The sequence below is a fragment of the Cucurbita pepo genome, chromosome 17 (assembly GCF_057944985.1).
Source record: "Cucurbita pepo subsp. pepo isolate OVF chromosome 17, ASM5794498v1, whole genome shotgun sequence".
Lineage (NCBI taxonomy): Eukaryota > Viridiplantae > Streptophyta > Magnoliopsida > Cucurbitales > Cucurbitaceae > Cucurbita > Cucurbita pepo.
The window spans coordinates 3,813,677-3,833,277 of record NC_141814.1 but is presented as its reverse complement, the minus strand read 5'-3'; the positions used below and the strand labels follow the sequence as shown (position 1 = coordinate 3,833,277).

Sequence of the window (19,601 nt, the reverse complement as noted above, 5' to 3'; positions counted from 1 at the left end):
AATACCATTTGTAATAACTCAAGCCTACCATTATTTGGGCTTCCCCTCAAGATTTTAATATGCATTTGTCAAGGAAACCTTTCCACACCCTTATAAGCAATACTTTGTTATCCTCTCCAATCAACATGGGATCTCACAAACAAGCTATACGTTTCACATTTAAAAATCCATAGAACATTCAACTTAAGCAGAACAATTCTTCATGAATGCCAACCCTAATAAAAAGAATCCGAGGCCAACAATATCTACTCCCATCTGAGTAACAAAATCACAGAACAAATTTAGAAGTTTAGTGAGAATAAATTAGTGATAATGTTGTTTACAAACATTACAATGGGAATTGGAAGTTATTAACTCTTGAACTAAGAAAAAGTAACTAATAATACCAAATACCAGATGATTCCAAACACCATCTTTACAACTCTGCCGCCGCTAGTTTTACATTATATACAACCCTATCACAAACCAAGCTTCCTACTCCTCTCCTCCTACCACTTCCTCTCTACAATGATATCAAAATGTCAAAGAACTTGTACAGTTGATGCTATCAATCTAACTTAATGTTGAATACTGCTGTATGCATACCACGAACTCTAAATCAGATAATTCAAGCAAAGCTATCAAAGAACAAACCCGTCTCATGGGATGCCTTCTGTTAACGCATGCTGTGATGGTCGACCTATACCGCTCACTGCTTCGTTTATCCGACTGAATACTACTTTAAGGGGGATGCAACTGATGACATGATCGTTTGACTTCTGCACCAATCGTTTCGGCTGATTTTGGTGTCGGTTACCAGTCAGCGACGATAGTTTGCGGATCTTTTTACATAGATGCCCCGTTTTTTTCATTCTCGGCGATTTGCTCGGTGAGAAACAAGGTTGGGATGGTGATTGTTTTGACTGTTTGGCTAGAGTTCTAGTAGATGTCATGTGCTTGACTGCGTAACGGTTATAGCCGCCTTCTGGTTCACTATCTGCTCGGCTCAACAACAAATCGCAGTGCCCGTCTTCCATAACTTCTACTGTGAGAGGATGACCAACTATGGCTTTACCATTCAATTTGCTCATCAGAGATACCAATGGAACATGCTGAGGCCTATAGCTTGCTTTCACCTCAAGCTCAACATCATATAATAATGAATTCGCTCCGTAGTTTCTAACGTAATATTCTGGCATCTGATACCGAGAATGGACAGTAAAGCGGGACGGGCGATAAGGAAGCAACTTTTGAGGTATCAGAGAGTCGTCGAGCAATGGGTTCACCTCAGTTTTCAGTTCGCTTGCATGAGGCTTCCTGTTAGGTATTTGTTTACCCCACTCGAGTAGGCTACGATCATTTGCCGATGGGGATCGACCAAAGCTGTTGCAATCTACTTTACTTGCCAAGCAAGAATCCGATGCATCTTCCACATCCAAGGAGTTTATTGAATCTTGTTTTCTGTAGTTACTTAAATGCCTTGACTTCCTCTTTCCTTTTATCTGCCACCTTGAAGTACCTCTCTCGATCTTTTGGTTAATATCATCGTTACGAACGGCACCTGAAGTCGTAGAACTGGGTTCCTTCGTTGCCTCATTCTCCAAAGATACTGGAGTGTTTCGACTCGACTGCCTTCCTAAGGCGCCACCAACCTTAGACCTACCGGATGAAGAAGAGGGATTCGAAGGAGAAAAACCTGACATTTGAAGAACAAAGATCAGTAATAATATATGGCACTGCAGAAGGGTTTGACAATAAGCAATTTGAAAATGAACAAGCGATCTCTATTCGTATCAGCTGAACCGATAGTATCGAGGTCAAATGAAGCAAAAAGTTCATTGAAAAACGGTACACAAAGGAAAAAAAATGGTTCGTATAAACGATGCCAAAGTCAGGGAGTAGAAATGCACATCATCTAAAGATACTAATTTCATCAGTTAAACAACAGATAGTAAGATATAAAGTTTAAAATTTATAATTGTTCACTTCGAGCATACCAGCAGCGTTTTTCTCCTCTCCAACAAATGGCACGTCAAATAGCTTATCGGAAGTGTTATTTTGAGGGAGCTCCGATATACTGGAGACTTCATTTTCCTTTGCCTCGGAATTTATCCGAGATACTTCCAAAGCACTTAATGAGGCTTCATTGTCACGAGAAACTATGCCATCGCCATCGGAACTATTGATTGTCACCGAAGAATTACTTCTCTTTTTCTCAATATCTAATTCGGCAGGTTTACCATCAGATGTTCCCCGTGCGAGCGAACTGCACGTATTAGGAAGTTGATCACAAGTCACAGGAACAGATACCATTGCTGTGCTCTCCAAAACCTTTGTCAACGGTCGACGGCGATTTTTCCTTTTCAAGAATTCCTGTACAGTTGGCACCGGAGATCTTTTTCTTCTCAATGACGATGAATACATATGAATAATCTTTGGGGGATTTCCATTAGTCACACAATTCCCGGCATTCACGTCACGAGGAGAAGCAACCTCTTGTTGAACTATTTCAGGTTGCTCTCCTGAGTGAGCTTTCCCATTTGCCAATGAACCCATACCCAAGTCTTCAAGTCCTCTCATACGCTTAACGGTTCCATCATCCTCTGAATCATTCGGCGTTCTCCTCCTATAATGTTCAGATATCACCTTGGAAGAACTTGCATGATTAGTCTCTTCCAAAGGAATATCTGAGTGAGAAATTTCAGGGGCTGAATAAGAACTCATTTCAGAATTACTTTTCTTTGAACAAGTGTCTTCAGAATTACTAACATCATCCGACATGGTGGCTTCTTGTTCTTGTTCTTGTTCTTCTTCCTCCTCCTCTACTTCTTCTCCTTCTTCTTCTTCTTCACAAGAACCCGAAACAAGAGGAGATTCACTAGCTAAGACGGCATGCTCGCCATCTGACGCACTTTTCTGAGTCCTATAGCTAAAGTCCAACTGGTCCTCACCTAGAAGGGCATTCTCAAGCTCAAGAGCATGTAAAATTGCATCTTCCCTCCGGGCGTATTTCACAGCCTTCTTACAAGAGTTCGCCGCAGAAGCCTTTGCCTTTTCAATGCATTCATCATATTCCCCACATCGAAACGCCTTCACCCTCTTAGATTTCTCAAGATTGTACCAGTCACTAAACCAACAAGAGTAAGAGTATTGTCACAAGAAAGAAAAACCTCAAACAAACAAAACCAGACCAGACATCAAACATTCAAATATAGAGTGGTATGGGCAACTGCAAGGAAAAAAAAAACACAAACCAATAACAGCAGACAGACACAAATGTCAACGTTTTGGTTCAAAGAACAGCCAAGTGAGAACCACACAGATTTCAAACATGATACACAATATTGCAGAACAAGAAGGGTTACAAGTAAACGCAACAGTATGGCAAATGGCGACAGAGACAAGGAGATAATATAATCAAACATGAATCAAATTAGTGAAGAACAGAACTGAAATGAACCAATAACAAGAAGCAATTACATGCTTGCGTCTTCGCGACCTAGAAGTTTCACCGGCGTACCGGATCTCGGAGAAACCAAACAACTCTCCGACAATTCATGGAGGCCCAAAATCTTGCCCGGCCACCACGACCCATTTCGGCGGCGGACCCAAACTAACCCTCCAACCGATGAATCGATACCCTTGGCCTCACCAGAACTCCCCATCTCCAAAACCCCCAGAACCCAAAGACCAGGGGAAAATTCCTCGAATGAACCCTCAGCTGTTCATTTTGAAACACAATCCACAGTCATAAAAACCGTCAAAAACCTCGCTATCACCCACAAATAAACACAGCACTAACACAAAGGAAGCTCTGGGAATAACAAGATTAAAAAGAAATGCATTACTTGCATGCGGCAGAGACAAACAATCCGAAATGAGCTTCAAAGGGAAAGGAAAAAGCGGCAGTTAAGACCAGGATGAAAAGGGTTCAAGGGAAAAACAGAGATCTACAACGAGCTCCAAGATTTATGAGTCTTTCTCAACATTACTGCGCAATGTTTCGGCGGTTTTTTATATGATTTTTCTGTTGACATCCATTTATGTTTATGGGGTTTTCTTTGAAGAAGCTCGTATGTGGTGTAAAGGGTGTTCAAGCCAGGTGTGAGAGAGATGGGAGTTCGGATCAAAAACGCACCTTTTGGTGGGGAAGAGAGAGGGTTTCTGTGAAGAGCGATAAAGGGTACCGAGTGAATATAATTTTATTGCAAAAACCAAACTGTTTGGCAAGAGGGTCAGAGAGAGAGAGAGAAAAAAAAAGGGTTAAATAAAATCAAGGGCAACAAGGGTCTTTATAGCTTATTTCCTCTACTTTATTTTCCATTTTTCTTCCAACCCTTCTCCCCATCTAACTCGAAAGGATTCCCACAATTTTTTTCTCTCAATCCATCATTGGATTTACTTAACCAAAATCCCTCAAGGGAAGAGTTGAGGGATTTCCTTATGCTTCTGTGTTTGAGTAGTAATTTATAGGTCTTCATTCGACTGATTGCATCTCAGCGGCGCCAGGAATTGAAGTAGGCCGAATCCAATTATAGCAGCCATGACCGGTACGTAATTTCCTTTATCCAGTTACTTTCAGATTCGTCTTGATGTTAAGGAAATTTGAAATTGCTTTATGCAGTCTGCCATTATCAGAATACAGATTGTTTCTTCTCGTCGGTTCTTAAGTTCTGACTTCTGATAATATTTTTCAACTGATCGTATAAATATGTATATGGGTTTTTGCTATATTGCTCATCTTTCTATAGTTTACCGGCTACTGCTAGTGTTCTGCTTTGTAGGTTTAAGTTAACGATTCCGACCATTTGCAGATTTCAAGTTTTCCAAAATCATGGAAGTGTGTTGATGTGGAATTTCAATGGATTAGTATAATAAAGAAGATAAAATCTGAAGAAACTTGTTTATGTATTCCAACTAATGCGAGATTATGCGACTTGAACAGTGTGTGTGTGATTGTATAGCATACAATCCTGTACTTTAATAGCTACTGGATAGACGTATGTATGCGTTCGTATATTTATGTACGTATATGTGCCTAGGTGGATGATATTTTGATGGGATTTTTCGTTATGTCCCCATTAATTTTAATTATCTGCCTTTTATTCTTCTTGTAGACTATGCACAGGAGCAGGAGATGGAAATTGAAGCATTGGAAGCTATACTTATGGATGAGTTCAAAGGTTTGTGGCACATTTGTCCTTAAAAATTCATAGTGCTTTACTGCCTTTTCTCCCTTCTAAGATATCAGGTGCTGTTTCCTGTTTGTATTCAATGTCAGAAATTCACTCAAGTGAGAGTGGCTTAAACACTTCTGGTCGATGCTTTCACATAACACTGTCTCCACAGGTACATTGTCTTTGTTTTCCACTAGTTTTTGGTGCATGGTAAGCATCCTACTTCGTACTTATGATAAGTGATATACTGGATCTTGAAATGTAAAGAATCTGATAGTTGTGCGTACTCGTTTTTTCTCTTTAAAGAAGGGAGAGGATGAGAGGTGGAGTGTAACGGTTGGGAATGTTGGATATATAGTTCGGGTACAATTGAAATGAGTTCATTTGTTTCTTGGTTATTTAAGACTTTAGGATTCAATTTAAGCTTTAATTCGAACCAGGACCTCTGAAATGAACATTTTCTAATTCCTTGAAGCATTTCTTAAACCGAAATTTCAAATATTATGGTGAATCTTTCTAGTGGCTGTTGGTGTGACTCGTTATGTCGTGCTACCCTTGCAGCTTAAATATATGGGAAATGCTTTTTAACTTTAATGATTAGATATAATAGTTATCAATTTTCTTTGTGGTTTTGAAGATAAGTATGAAATATTAGTACCTAATATATTTTAGAGTTATTTGTTTGTTTGCCTGATTGTTGGAAATGAAAGTAGACGTACTGAAATCTGCTTATTCCTTTGTCGTTTCCAATAGGATGATGACATGGATGAATCGACAACGATGCCAGGTTATTCTTACTTAAGTTACCTTGCTATTAAATACACCTCGAGCTTTAATTATTTTTGTACTGTCCTAGTATAAGATATGCAATACATGTGGTTATAAGCTCTTGCCCCAAACTTCTGTGCAGTTCAGCTGGGTTTGATTTTCTCGCATACAGAGAAATATCCTGATGAACCTCCACTTTTGAATGTGACAAGGTTGTATATTTATACTATGCATGGAAATACATAGATCCTGTGTATCCTTTACTACAATAATTTGAAATAAACCGAACGATTTCATATAAGTTAGCTACTCGCATTCCGTAATGATCAGTTAGTTTGGTACAAAAATGTTCTCTTCTTCAATATAATGGTATACTGATTTCTGGCCTTTTTGCTTTATTTCTCAGTATAAGAGGAATCCCTGGAGAAGATTTGAAGATTTTGAGGGAGAAGCTTCAGCAGGAGGTATTTCCTTTAAATACTTATCGGATTTAGCTTCATAACGGACTTTAAAGCATCAGCTCTAGCTCATTCTGCCTTTTTAGATACGGAGATTACAATGATATACGACAAATACATACTGAGAAATCATACCTTCGGCACATTTGAGAAATCTGATTGCATTCTGTCAGAGTGTGTAATGCTTACCTTACGTTCTTATTATTTTATAATGCTTTGGTGGGCGGTTTCGCAATTTCCTTCAACCTTTCCCTCCAGCTAGTTAGGAAACTAACAGAAAAAATAGTAGCAGCAAGAATCTCACTGGTCATGTATTTATATAAACGGCACATGAAATTTTCTTAGTTGCCCATTCTTTTCCTCCAAAATTGTGTTCCGGATGATTAATAAGCGAAATATTGTGATGCTTCGAAACTTGTAGTTATTTGAATACTCGTAAGTTTATTTGATAATGTGGTGTACTTGACATTTACATCTTGTATATTTTGGCAGGCATCTGAAAATCTCGGTATGGCTATGATCTACACACTTGTCACATCATCTAAAGAGTGGCTATCCGAGCGGTTTGGTCAAGAAAGTAGTCTTGAGATTGCCGAGGCAGAAGAGAGGGCAAAAGAAGATGTACGAATCTCTCTTTGCGTTATTATATATATATTTTTTTATGTAAAAGATTCTCTATGCCCTTCAATTCCTCTTGTGATTTATAGTTTTACTTTTGGATTGGAAGTTTAGTGTCTATCTCTAGAATGAGTTACATCCAGGGCTTGGAGGCATCTGTTATTCTATCTTTTAAAATATTTGGCCATTGAATATTACTTAAATGAATTCATATACATTTTACTTCCCATCGAGCTCGCAGGTAATTGTACCACATGGAGAACCTGTCACCCTCGACACGTTTTTAGCTTGGAGAGAAAGATTTGAAGCAGAAATGGCACTGGAACGAGCCAAGTAATTTATTTATTCATCTTTTTCTGTGGTTTATTTTACCCTATTTTTGCTATAGTCCTCCTTGTGAAGGGTAGAATAGACTGATGATATGGTGAAGGGGAGTGGATTGCTCTCACTAATACTCTAATAGACTGGATATCTGATTATGATCACTAGGAGCTGGAGTTTTCTCTACCAAATTTCTCTGGATTTTCTAGGCAGTGTTAACGGTCAGATATTGACTACCGCTACGTTGTTGTGGTTGCTAATATGGTGTTACCATGCCAATATATGCATAGTTCAGCGGTTAAGGCACTACGACAATTAGTGGACCATTTATTGAACTAATATGGTGTTACCATGATAATTAGTGGACTAATCAATCTACCCCTAAATTCTCTAAAGGCCCTTGGGAAAGAGATCAATGAAGGACCATGTTGGATGATGAAAGTCCCACGTCGGCTAATTTAGGGAATGATCATGGGTTTATAATCAAAGAATACACTCTTTATTGGTATGAGGCCTTTTGGGGAAGCCCAAAGCAAAGCCATGAGAGCTTATGCTCAAAGTGGACAATATCATACCATTGTGGAGAGTCGTGTTCGTCTAACATGGTATCAGAGTCATGCCCTGAACTTAGTCGTGACAATAGATTGGTAAATCCTCAAATGTCGAACAAAGGACTCCAAAAGAAAAGGAGTCGAGCCTCCTCGAAGGCATAGTAAAAAATGACTAAGGCAAAGAGTTGAGCCTCAATTAAGGGGAGGCGTACTTTGTTAGAGGGGAGTTGTTGGATGATGAAAGTCCCACATCGGCTAATTTAGGGAATGATCATGGGTTTATAATCAAAGAATACACTCTCCATTGGTATGAGGCCTTTTGGGGAAGCCCAAAGCAAAGCCATGAGAGCTTATGCTCAAAGTAGACAATATCATATCATTGTGGAGAGTCGTGTTCGTCTAACAGACCATGAAGATGCTTGAGTAAGGTTAGTGGTGGGTAATGGTGAAAATATAGTTTTTGGGAAGGACGAATAGGTAACGAGGCTCTCTCTTTTAATCTTTGAAGAATCTATGCGAGTTTTCAGTTGTATATGGAAAAAACCTTAGTATAAGTCTTGTTTGGAAGACCGACTCTTCCTTGTGAGACTCGGTCGGCTTTTAGAACAAACGTGAATGGCAAAGGGAGCAGCAGGATTCTTTCTGGGATAAGAAAGGTTGTATACCAAAGCTAACGTCTTTGGTATTAGCCACCCGGAAACGTTAGCTACTGACTAATGTATACTCTTTGCGGGATTGGGGTGCTAGTTAGGACATTAGATGGTTCTCTCGGTGGCTAATACCAAAGACGATAAACCGTCCCCTCTTCTTTGATTTTGTCTAATCAGAGAGCTTTCTGTAATTTGCCTGCCTTGAATTCGGATGAGTTTTCCCTTCTTTACTCTGTTCATAAATAAATATGAATCACTTGCAGGATAATGCCCGAATCGGCTCTTACCGCTCCGAAGGAAAAGAAACTTTCTGGTAGACAGTGGTTTGAGAGCGGAAGAGCTTCTGCGGTAAATTTTCGTCTTCCCTCTTCTAGCTTGTATTCCTTTACGTGTCGTCTTATACTTATGTCCATCACGCTAGGACAGGAATATCAAACAACCGTTTTCTAAGGCTACTATGCGGTCGATTAACTATCGAAATCTCTGTTTAACCAGAGCCTCTGCAGCGCTGAACATAATATAAATGAAAAGCTTTCTGCAACTGAATGTATTGCTCGTTTTTTTTCTGCAGAAAGGTGCAGCCCCAGTTACGGAAGGGTCGGACGTGGAAGACGAGGAAGAACTCGACTTTGATGAGGATGATTTTGAAGGTGCTCCCTCTAGCTCACTTGGTTGTATGAATTGTTAATAATGCTTAAATGATCATCCCTTTACATTGCTTGAATTGCAGATGATGAGGAAGACATGCTTGAGCACTATCTAGCTGAGAAGTAAGATTCTCTCATCCAGAAGGCCGTAGTTAAAAGACACTTCATTTGCTTCATTACTAGAATGGTATCAAATTTTGGCTTAGTCTTTGATCAAATGACAGCACTTGTGTGATCTTACAAGTCTCCATTTTCTTGTTTTGGTTAAAAAGGAAGGTTGTGGTGGCGAAGTAAGCCATTTTGTTCTTATATTCTGTTATATGAGCATATATTATCGACTATCGCATCATAGTTCAACTGGTTAAGATATTAGAATGTTCGAATTTTTTACCTACTTATGCTTTTGAACGGAAAAATAGCTAAAGTTTGAGCATATACTTTCGACTATCTGACCATAGTTCAACTGGTTGAGATGCTTAAATGTTCGAACTTTCACTTATTTATGCTTTTGAACGGAAAAATAACTAAGTCTATGAGCATATACGCACAACTATCTGACTATAGTTTAACTGGTTGAGATACTTAATAGTCTATGAGCATATACTCTCGACTATCTAACCATAGTTCAATCGGTTAAGATACTAAAATGGACATTTTTTCACCTACTTATGTTTCTGAATAGATAAACAGTTAAAACAGTAAAAAAACGTTTGAGTTTTCTCATCTCTTTTTAACCGAAAATACTTCCAGCTTTGCATATCCTTTCTGATTAAGGAATCTTCAGGTCGAGGTAGTCTCTTTGTAGAAATAGATTTTGAATATAATAAGACAAATGAAAAGTGATGCAAAAAGGGAAGTGTCCTATTCAATAATCAAACTTTACATAAAGTAAATTTTCACCCTTTTTTTCCTCCCACTTTTTAACTTTCACTCACAAAATTTTTAAGCAAATATGACATGTCGACCATTCTTTCAATATTTTAATAATTTTTAAAATATTTATAAAAGGTTGATAATCGATGGTAGCACAGATTGGATTATTTTATTTTTGAAAAAAAAAAAAACTATATATATATATATATATATATTTTTTTTATTGTTGTTATTATTAATTTAAATGTGTAATTGTTTGGACCCGTTTGATGAGAAAAACATGTGAAGCGATGTATATAAAGAAATCGGAGTTGGGAGGCGAACTGTAATGCTTGGTTGAATCAGCAAGAAATCCAGAGGTCCGCTTTACCGCTTCTCCAAGACAACTCTTCTTCAACCCCTCCGCCCATTCTTCTCGCTCTGTCGGAATCCATTAATCATGATTAAAGGTTCCAACACTCGCTCGCTTCTCTGTTTCACTTCTTCTTTCTTTTCACTTTGTTTTGTTTAACCATCCCAGATTTTCTGATTGTCTTACTCACAATGATCTTCGACAAGTTTCAATTCCATGTTGCCTTCCTAGTGTTAGGGCCTTGTCAATTTCTTTGTTCATTGGTTTGCTCTTTGTTTTATTTGCTGGTGCCATTGCCATTGTCATTGCCTCATTTCTCTTTTGCCATTGCTTCTCATTTGGGATCACCCTTCTCTTGATGTACGTTTTTTTTTTAATCTGTGTGTCTAGCTGTAGCACGTGGTTATGGTTAAAGGAAATGATATGCTTTTGCTAGTACCCATCTCGGCCTAAGATTAGTTTCTTGCCTTATCATGTCATGGGAAGAAATTATAACTTTGAACTTCTTGAAGTGAGAAAGATCAACTAGTTACTTAAGTTGTGCTGGAAGAAACGATTAGAAGTTGTGGAATTCATATTAAGTCAAATCTTAATATTGCCCTTCTGCCTGAATTCCTTTTTTGTTCCTTTATCTGACAAATGGATATTGGTATCTTTTAGTGAGTGTAAAGTGGCAAAAGGAGCTGCTCCGAGATGTTGAAATTGACACCAGCCTGCCCCCATATGTTTTCAAGGGCCAGTTGTTTGAACTCACAGGGGTACCTCCTGAAAGGCAGAAGATCATGGTTAAGGGTGGCATACTGAAGGTTAGTGACATCTCTTTATGTTTCTTTTGAGGATGATGAATATGCTGTTGAACTATTATTTCTTCATTCTCATTCATCGCCAACAAATAACGATGTCACCTCTCTCGTTTCTGATCAAGCTTAGTAAGATTTTCCAGAGTGATGGGTGATATCTGATCCTTATATCTTTTATTGAACAGGACGATGCAGATTGGTCGACTGTAGGAGTAAAACAGGTAGCCTAATGTTATACAGCTTTCTGATAGATTTTTGTGGTTCCAAGTTTACTTCTTTACATGCTTCTCCTTTTGTAGGGCCAAAAATTAATGATGATGGGTACTGCAGATGAGATTGTCAAGGCACCAGAGAAGGACCCTGTCTTTATAGAAGATCTTACTGAAGAGGGACAAGTTCTTGCAGTTGTAAGATTTTTATTATGTTCTGTCAAGTTTCAGGAATCCATTTTCAGATACTCTTGTCATAAAATGACATCCATGTCCCCACCTGATAGTAATTTAATTAGGTTGATAGTTTCCTTTAGTTGTTTCATTGTATAGGATAACTGGAAAAATATTATTTAAGGTAAGTTTGTTTCCAGATGATGGACTGTTAATGTATGTTTTGTGCATCATAATGGGACCGTGAGGTTTTTCTTTTAGAAGCTAATGTAAAAATTTCATCGAAGTATATGCAAGTACGAAGGAACCAAGAGCTCGAAGAAAAGGAACTCAATAAATCACCCAAAAGAACAAAACGAAACTCTGAAAATGAGCCCCCAATTATAACAATAAATAATGAGAATATTATGAATTTTGTCAGACTAAGAAACCTATAATGAAATATTGCATTGCACAGAACTTTTGATTGTTCTTCATCCAGTGTGATAAGTTAGTCCTCCTTGTTGCGTTTTAAGAGTGTAAACAAGGAAAACAAACCGAGAAAAGCTAGACCTAAGTTCTCACAGCATTTATCTTCCCAGCTTCAAATGCCTACCAAAGAAACTAAAAGCAAAAAAGTACCAGTGGTAAATGGTTTTCAAGGGTGGCAATGGGTAATGCTCACAACCACATTAGAGTGTGCCACTCATCCAAATGAAGTCCGAAGGTATCCATATTCACTAAAAGCTAGTGCTATCTACGGTTTCTCTTAGATGAAAACCTCCTCAACCAAATACGGGCGAGTTTGCCTCTACCCCATGCCACAACACCCAAGCCTTAGGCATAGCAGGTCACTTGTGCAAAAATATTTCTAAATTTGTCATCTTTTCATTCTGATTTTTCTCTATATCTTCATCTTGTTTCTTCATATTTGTCTGAACTATTTTTATGTTTATATAGAATAATTCTTTGTTTAATTGGACATTTTGATGCTGAACTATTTCGTATGATTCATGATTTTCATCCAAAACTTCGTTGTTTCAGGGTCACAGTGCTGGTTTGTTTAATATGGGAAACACATGTTACATGAATTCAACTTTACAGTGTCTGCATTCTGTTCCTGAGCTCAAGTCAGCTTTGATTAAGTGAGTTCCTTTACTTGCATTCTTCATAAATCTTCCTGCAGCAACAAATATAATTATTGGCTTGAATCAGGTTCTCAAGTGCTGAGCATAACAATGTGGATCAAACTTCCCACATGTTAACTATTGCAACCCGGGATTTATTCCGCGAGCTTGATAGAAGTGTCAAGGCAGTGGCACCTATGCAGTTCTGGATGGTTAGTGGTTTTCATGAAACTTTTCAAAATTCGTCTGTTTAAGCACTTTTTCCTTTCATATGATGGGGTGAAAATTAGTATTCCTAATTTCATTATTGATCATTTCTCTGAAATAAGGTTAACTTCTATGAACCAAAAGGGCCAATACAACCTAAAGACAGTAGGGACAAAGCATCCACATGCCACAGACTAAGGGTTTTTACAAAAAGCTTTGTGTGATTTGATCAGAATTCAACTTATCATTTTATCTTTAAAGAGCCTATCATGTTTTTTTCCTTCCAAAAGGACCCGCAAAAGTGCTCTGGAAGCGTGATTCTAAACTAAAGTAGTCTTGCTTTGTCTTTCACACTCCATCCTGAAAGGGTCTTGCTTGGGGAACCATTTCTCTCTGATTATCTTCATTTATATATGCTCGTTGTTTGATACTTCTTTTGAAGCCATGTACTAGGCCAATCTGGCAATCTTCTCAAGGATGATATATACCAGATACTAACATTGAACTCCTTTCTTCTTTGGATGTAGATATTCATGTGAAAAGTTGACTTCACGAAGTCAATTTGTAACTCTTCCATTTCATTTCTTTGTATGTAATCAGAATATATTGGAGTTTAGTTGTAATTAATTAAAATTAGATTTCCTGATAACTTATTTTTGGAAGATTTTTATCAGCACGGTTATTTATGCATTGGATTAGGAAATAACTTGTTTATTGTCCCATTTTTCCAGGTGCTGCGGAAAAAATTTCCTCAATTTGGCCAGATGCAGAACAGTACATTCATGCAACAAGTATTTCAGATTTTGAACATTTTGACTGTGCTCTTCCAAGTCCCTAAATTTAATATATTAATTAAAGCTTAAATTTGACAGGATGCTGAAGAATGTTGGACACAACTTGTATACAATCTATCTCAGTCCCTTAGGTCAGCAGGTTCAAGGTAATTGCATCTTGGTTTTTAGTGCTTTTCTGTAATTTCATTTGGCTAATCAAAATGTATGCATAAAACAAGAATATTGTCTATCCACACTTCCAAGCTCCTCTTGACCTCTATGGTTCTTGAACCATGGTTAGATTAACTTACATGTTATTTTCAGGCCGTGTGTCTTGAGGGATCTCTCAATGTGTCTGCTACCTATCTCTGTTTTTTAATTCTTTTCTTTTTGTTTCATCTTTCTTTGAAGAAATATGTAGTTTAAATTGAAATTTTTGTCATCTTTACTCGCAGTGAAAACCCTGATGTTATAAAAGACCTATTTGGCATTGATCTTGTAAGCAGGTATGACATCTGCTAGCTATTTAATATTTCGGAAATATATTCCTTAAAGTGGTGGTTTTAGAGTTAATACTAATCTGTATTTATCTTCATTTCCTATTCTCCACTCCACCTATTCAATCACCAAGGATTCACGAACTTATGTTCGGATAATCACAAATGAAAACGTGTCAAGATGTCCCTCTGCATGTAGTTAGTATATTATTGATAAGAAGCACCAGGTTGTCAATGTATCGTTTTATGGCTTACCTTGTTCCAAAAACCATATTTCATGGCAATCTCCTCATCGGACACACTCACCATTGCCATTGAAGTTTATGGTGGTTGTTTCTTAATGCAACATGCATCATGATGATCATTACCACAGAATGATCAATTTCATTCTGTTGTACTGACTCACAATGTTTTTTTACTGGTCCTACTGGGAAAAAGATTTTTGTACAACTTTCCTGTTTCCTTTCAAAAGACAAAAAAAATCAAACGTATTCTTGAAATTCTGTCCTGTTAATTTGACGATGGTCGTTTTATGGTGTTAGAGTACGTTGTGAAGAAAGTGGAGAGGAAAGTTCAGAAGCAGAATCAGTTTATTCACTTAAATGTCATATATCACAAGAAGTGAACCATTTGAGTGAAGGATTAAAGCATGTAAGTCCTATTAATTTGGAGATTGTTTCTTTGCTCATAGTTGAGTGCCAACATTTTTTTGACTACCGGTTAATAATCCTCTGGCACTCATTAATTGGTTGTTCTTTACTTGGCTGCTCTTTTCGTCCAACATTTTTGTTTAAACAAATGATGAAACAATGGGGAAAATAGGGAGAACAGGAAAAATGTTTTGTTTTCTGGAACAAGATTCAAACTTGATACAAACTCAAGGACAGAGTGAAAAGAAATCAGGGAAAATGTTTTTAATATACTGAACTGTTTCCATTAGTTCTGATGGATAAACGTGAGAAGTTTCTAAGTCAGGTAACAAGATGTATTTAGGGTATGATTTTTTCCCACTCAATGATTGTTAGTTTTATTTAGCTTAGATTACATGTCTATTCCTTGATCTTTCTATTTTATGTCTAATAAGTTCTAATTTTAAAAATGAGTAATAAGTCCGTGAACTTTCATTCAATTTTGTGTCTAAAAGGTCCTCAAACATCCAATTTTAGAAAATCTATCATGCACTTCAAATTTTCATTATACTTGATTTAACCAAAACCACTTACATGGTTGCGTGATCAGTTACTAAAGTGGAATTTTATTTTTTGGAAATACATTGAAGTTGTGTCTGAAGTCCATAATTTACATCCTCTTTGGATGTCAAGCTGTTGGTTCTGAGTTAACCGGTCTGCGTTGTTCAATCTGATTTGCTGCCTTCAGTAATTTTTTTTTTCTAGAAGGTAGTGTTTTTCTTAGTATGTGAAATGATAAATTAGTAAATACAATAGCTTCTATCAAAAGCAAGACTCGCCGGTGGAGTTTTCAAAAAATCACCCCAGTTAGTACTAATGAGAAAGTCAGAATAGTTGCAAAAGTCATTAAGAACCCATCATGGAAATTTGCTACCTCCTCTGCTTGCCTCATTCTAAACTACTTTCTGTTGCACCTGATTGAATTTTCTTTTGAATCTCCATAACCACTTTCCTACCGTGGCTGCAAACTACGGCCATCTTCTTTGGGATTGTCGGCTCACTTTCTCCCTTTGGAGTCATTTTTGTCAGAATCATTGGGTGGATATGGCTTGAAATAGATGGTGTCGTGCAATATTGGCGAGGTGCTCATGAACCCTCCATTTCTTGATAAAGGGAAAGTTGTGTGATAGCCTTATTTTTCCCCATTTTGTGTGACACTTGGCTTGAGAGGAATAGTAGAATCTTTAGAGGGTCTAAGACGTTGAGTGAAGAGGAACAGTAGAATCTTTAGAAGGTCTAAGAGGTCAAGTGAGGAGCTTCGAGGATTGGATAGATTTGAATCATCTGTATGGTTGTTTGTTAACTAGGCTTTTTGTAATTACCAGCTAGTTCTCATTCTTTTGGACTGAGATTCGTTCTTGTATTTAGTTTTTTGGGGATTTTTATTCATGGGCTTTTTCTTCTTTTTTCCCTTGTACATTCTTCCATTTCTCTCAAGAAAGCTTGGTATCTTTAAAAAAGAAGTCTTAGGGGAAAGGAACCAACTTCCAATGCACTCGACAGCTACACTTTTCATCATCTAGAAAACCATCTCCCTCTCCAACAAAGCGCTAGAATCACTTGACAAGGAATCAATCTACCAAAATTTTCCCCATTTATCAAGCTTCTAAAAGAATTTTTAGGTAGTCTGTGCTGTGCATTAATAGCTTGCTTCAAGATCTATAAATTGAGTAGACCCACACTCTCTTTGCTTGCTTCTGTTCTAATTGGTCACTCCTAGAAGGGAAGGAGGTCCTTTATAGCTCATCATTGTTAGAGCCTTCTTATGGTCCATTTGGAATGAGCATAATCTTTGAGTCGTTCAGGGTTAGGGTTGTTCATCAATTAGTTGCCATCGGTTTTGAGGGAAAACCAATGCCATAAAATGGAAATCAACTGTTTTCTGGTGGTTCAGTCAATCAACCGATGGGGCTGTTGAGTGAGCCGTAACATCAGAGAGGAGATGGGGCTTGGAATGGAGAACAAGAGAGGGGAGAAAGGGAGGCGGCAGAATGATGTTGGAGAGGGTGAGGAGGCGTGAGTGGTGTTAGCGAGGGAGGATGGAGAGGCATGAGATGAGAGCATGAGAAGAAGAAAAATGAGGTCCTAGGGTTAACGGGTTAGTTCAATTGAAGGAGGGGAAGGACTTAATGTGCTCGCCCCTACCCTATTTATTGTTACAGCCCAAGGGCAGTGTTCTTTATTTTTTTAGGAATCTTCTTCGTGACAAATGTTCTTTTGTTTTGAAATTCTGTAGGGTTTAAAGTCAGAAATAGATAAAGTGTCTTCTTCACTGGGGCGAAGTGCAATTTTCTTAAAGGAATCTCGTATTAATAGCCTGCCAAGGTAATGATAATCTTTTTTACGTTTAAAGTTCTATTTAGTTCTGCATTGCCTCCTTGATAATAGATCATTTCAGTGACAAATCTACCTGCTCAATTCTAAATTAGCATTGTACCATGAGAAAAATATAACAATTATTTGTGGTTTAATCTTAAGGTATTTGACGATTCAATTTGTCCGCTTTTTTTGGAAGAGAGAATCAAATCAGAAGGCCAAAATTTTGAGGGTAATAATGCCAATAAGTTTCTTATGCCCTTCTTTCCCATCTTGTTTTTATTTATGTATAGCATTCCATAACCTTTTATCTTTCTTTTCATCTCAGAAAGTGGATTATCCTTTGGAGTTAGATGTGTTTGATTTGTGTTCAGATGATCTCCGGAAACAATTGGAAGCTCCTCGACTGGTATAGTTTCTCACCTGTAGTCTCTGAAGAAGAAACTTATGGATAGTTGATCTTTTGACTTTTGTTCATTGAAATATAGCTTTTGAGGAACGAGGAAGACAAAAAACTCGGTCTGAAACCCCATGAGAAGACTTCGGATTCCACGGACAAGGATGCGAAGACGTCTGATGGAGAAGTGAGTCAAAGTCTTTATTCGCAACCTTTGATTAGTTATATTTGGACCTTCTTTTGACTTCCAATTCATGAAATATGCAGGGCACGTCTACTGGGAATGAGGCACAGTCAAGTGTTGCACCTCAAGAAGGTACCACTTTCTAAAGTTGAATATCGGTTCTTCCTTCTTACTATCTTAGACTCTCACCTTCTGATGATTATCTATCTTAGATGCCCCTTCTTCTGACAAGGAAACACAAATGACTGGCATCTATGATTTGGTAGCTGTGTTAACCCACAAGGGGAGGAGTGCAGATTCGGGGCATTATGTTGCCTGGGTCAAGCAAGAAAGCGGTTAGTCTTTTAGAACGAATACGCGTTTTCATTAACTACTATTCTGTAGCTTACTCGAAATACAAACTATCATCAATGGCTTTCAAACAGGGAAGTGGATTGAATATGATGATGATAACCCCATGGTACAGAGAGAAGAAGACATCTTAAAGCTGTCTGGTGGAGGTAAAGCTCACATGGGAACTAATTCCTGGACTGTTTTAGTAACCTGAATTTTCAATCTCCAAACATCAATCCATTTAGTTACGTTTTGTTCTGATATTTCGTGTATTTTAGGTGATTGGCATATGGCATATATATGCATGTACAAGGCTCGTGTTGTCCCCAAGTGATCTCGATCACGTTCAAACTTAACGTGAGGGCTTCCACGGTTGGCTAGAAAGTTTCCTGTGTACACCAAGTATTTCTTAAATGGTTTGCTGTATCGCTGCTTGGCTGAAAGCAAGCCAGGGTCTGGTTAGATACACTCTTCTTAGAACTAAATATGTCATCTTGAAATGTGTGGTTCATTGAACATTGTTTGATTTGCTGCCTCAAACGTTATTGCTCGTTTTCTATTTCTGTTTGGGACAATGCAAACTTTACTATTAGCTTTACCCGCTTCGTTTATCCACAGGGAAACCATTTCAAAGCTTGTGGTGCACATGAAACTAACCTAAACCATGACCAAACCAATATAACTCGTTCTCAAATGATATTTGGTTTGTAACGATTTGCATAAATAACAAACCATCAGAGGATTTTGTATGTAAAAAGATGGTACCCCATGCATCTCGAAATCTTTGGCACAACTACTTAGTTGCCATATCCCCTGTTCGACTTATATGCTATCAAAGTCATTCTTTGCCTTTTGCTTTTAGCTTCTAACATTGTTTTCACTCACTTACATTTTCTAAATTATTTCTCTCAAACATGACTCATAGCTCGAGCATATGCCGACATTGTTTGTTAAGTCAAAATTTCTCTACTCCTGGATTTCTTATTTGATATTTGCTTTTTGATGAGTTACTATATCCCTTGTACTTAAAATATGACCAAGGGAAACAAAAAGGAAAGGCCACATGAATGTTCTAAGGTCATCATCTAACCCGTGTTAATTTGTGCAAATCATTCACACCACTTGAAAAAACTCTTAATTCAAATTAGGAAAAACATAAATCACATTACATATCTAAATACTGTTCTTAAAATGGTATTTCGTTTTTCTGTTACTGACATCTTCGATTCAAAACTCAATTTATAAATCAAATAGCATCAGAGAAGGCAGATTAGTAATTGATGAACTATCATCTCACATGAAGTTGACAAATAAAAAGGGTGAAATTAGCTCAAAAAGTAAGCAAAGCCAAACATTTCCAAGAAAATAAATCCAACCCGTTCAAGGGAACTCAAAAAAGGCAACATACAATCTCACATCACCTGGTTAAGCTATAGTTATCCACTTGGTCCCTAAATGTAACACAAGAACAGAAACAGCAGGCAAGGACACAACAGTAAAATCTGATAAATAAGGGTAAAAT

The 19,601-nt window shown here is 37.6% G+C and overlaps 3 protein-coding genes across 3 annotated transcripts; 2 read left to right on the top strand and 1 right to left on the bottom strand.

Moving 5' to 3' along the window:
* Positions 1-273: 273 nt before the first annotated feature.
* On the bottom strand, positions 274-4,116 carry LOC111778529 (uncharacterized protein At1g51745). Its single transcript, XM_023658421.2, has 4 exons — positions 3,828-4,116; positions 3,460-3,700; positions 1,977-3,106; positions 274-1,675 (listed from the first exon to the last, which is right to left on the bottom strand). The coding sequence occupies exons 2-4, from the start codon at positions 3,642-3,644 to the stop codon at positions 639-641; spliced, it is 2,352 nt and encodes a 783-aa protein (XP_023514189.2). The 5' UTR covers positions 3,645-3,700; positions 3,828-4,116; the 3' UTR covers positions 274-638.
* Positions 4,117-4,181: 65 nt separating this feature from the next.
* On the top strand, positions 4,182-9,510 carry LOC111778530 (uncharacterized). The gene is made up of 11 exons (XM_023658422.2): positions 4,182-4,529; positions 5,097-5,162; positions 5,261-5,328; positions 5,910-5,943; positions 6,067-6,136; positions 6,331-6,388; positions 6,875-7,003; positions 7,242-7,333; positions 8,786-8,870; positions 9,094-9,172; positions 9,253-9,510. Exons 1-11 carry the CDS (start codon positions 4,523-4,525, stop codon positions 9,294-9,296), a joined length of 732 nt encoding a protein of 243 aa, XP_023514190.1. The 5' UTR covers positions 4,182-4,522; the 3' UTR covers positions 9,297-9,510.
* Positions 9,511-10,307: 797 nt separating this feature from the next.
* Positions 10,308-18,677, top strand: LOC111778388 (ubiquitin carboxyl-terminal hydrolase 6). The gene is made up of 18 exons (XM_023658175.2): positions 10,308-10,491; positions 11,055-11,200; positions 11,380-11,415; positions 11,494-11,601; positions 12,601-12,701; positions 12,772-12,895; positions 13,622-13,681; positions 13,763-13,830; positions 14,119-14,169; positions 14,703-14,811; positions 17,086-17,174; positions 17,328-17,397; positions 17,494-17,574; positions 17,654-17,749; positions 17,830-17,878; positions 17,959-18,081; positions 18,172-18,246; positions 18,358-18,677. Exons 1-18 carry the CDS (start codon positions 10,482-10,484, stop codon positions 18,411-18,413), a joined length of 1,452 nt encoding a protein of 483 aa, XP_023513943.2. The 5' UTR covers positions 10,308-10,481; the 3' UTR covers positions 18,414-18,677.
* The last annotated feature ends 924 nt before the right edge of the window (positions 18,678-19,601 follow it).

Coding starts and splice junctions, on each gene's coding strand:
- LOC111778529 (XM_023658421.2), bottom strand. CDS start 3,644: ATGGGGAGTTCTGGTGAGGCCAAGGGTATCGATTCATCGGTTGGAGGG. Junction 3,107..3,459: donor GGTCGCGAAGACGCAAGCAT/GTAATTGCTTCT, acceptor TTGTTGGTTTAG/TGACTGGTACAATCTTGAGA. Junction 1,676..1,976: donor AGAGGAGAAAAACGCTGCTG/GTATGCTCGAAG, acceptor TTCAAATGTCAG/GTTTTTCTCCTTCGAATCCC.
- LOC111778530 (XM_023658422.2), top strand. Junction 5,163..5,260: donor ACTTATGGATGAGTTCAAAG/GTTTGTGGCACA, acceptor ATTCAATGTCAG/AAATTCACTCAAGTGAGAGT. Junction 8,871..9,093: donor AGAGCGGAAGAGCTTCTGCG/GTAAATTTTCGT, acceptor TTTTTTCTGCAG/AAAGGTGCAGCCCCAGTTAC.
- LOC111778388 (XM_023658175.2), top strand. Junction 13,682..13,762: donor ACAGTACATTCATGCAACAA/GTATTTCAGATT, acceptor TAAATTTGACAG/GATGCTGAAGAATGTTGGAC. Junction 13,831..14,118: donor CTTAGGTCAGCAGGTTCAAG/GTAATTGCATCT, acceptor CTTTACTCGCAG/TGAAAACCCTGATGTTATAA.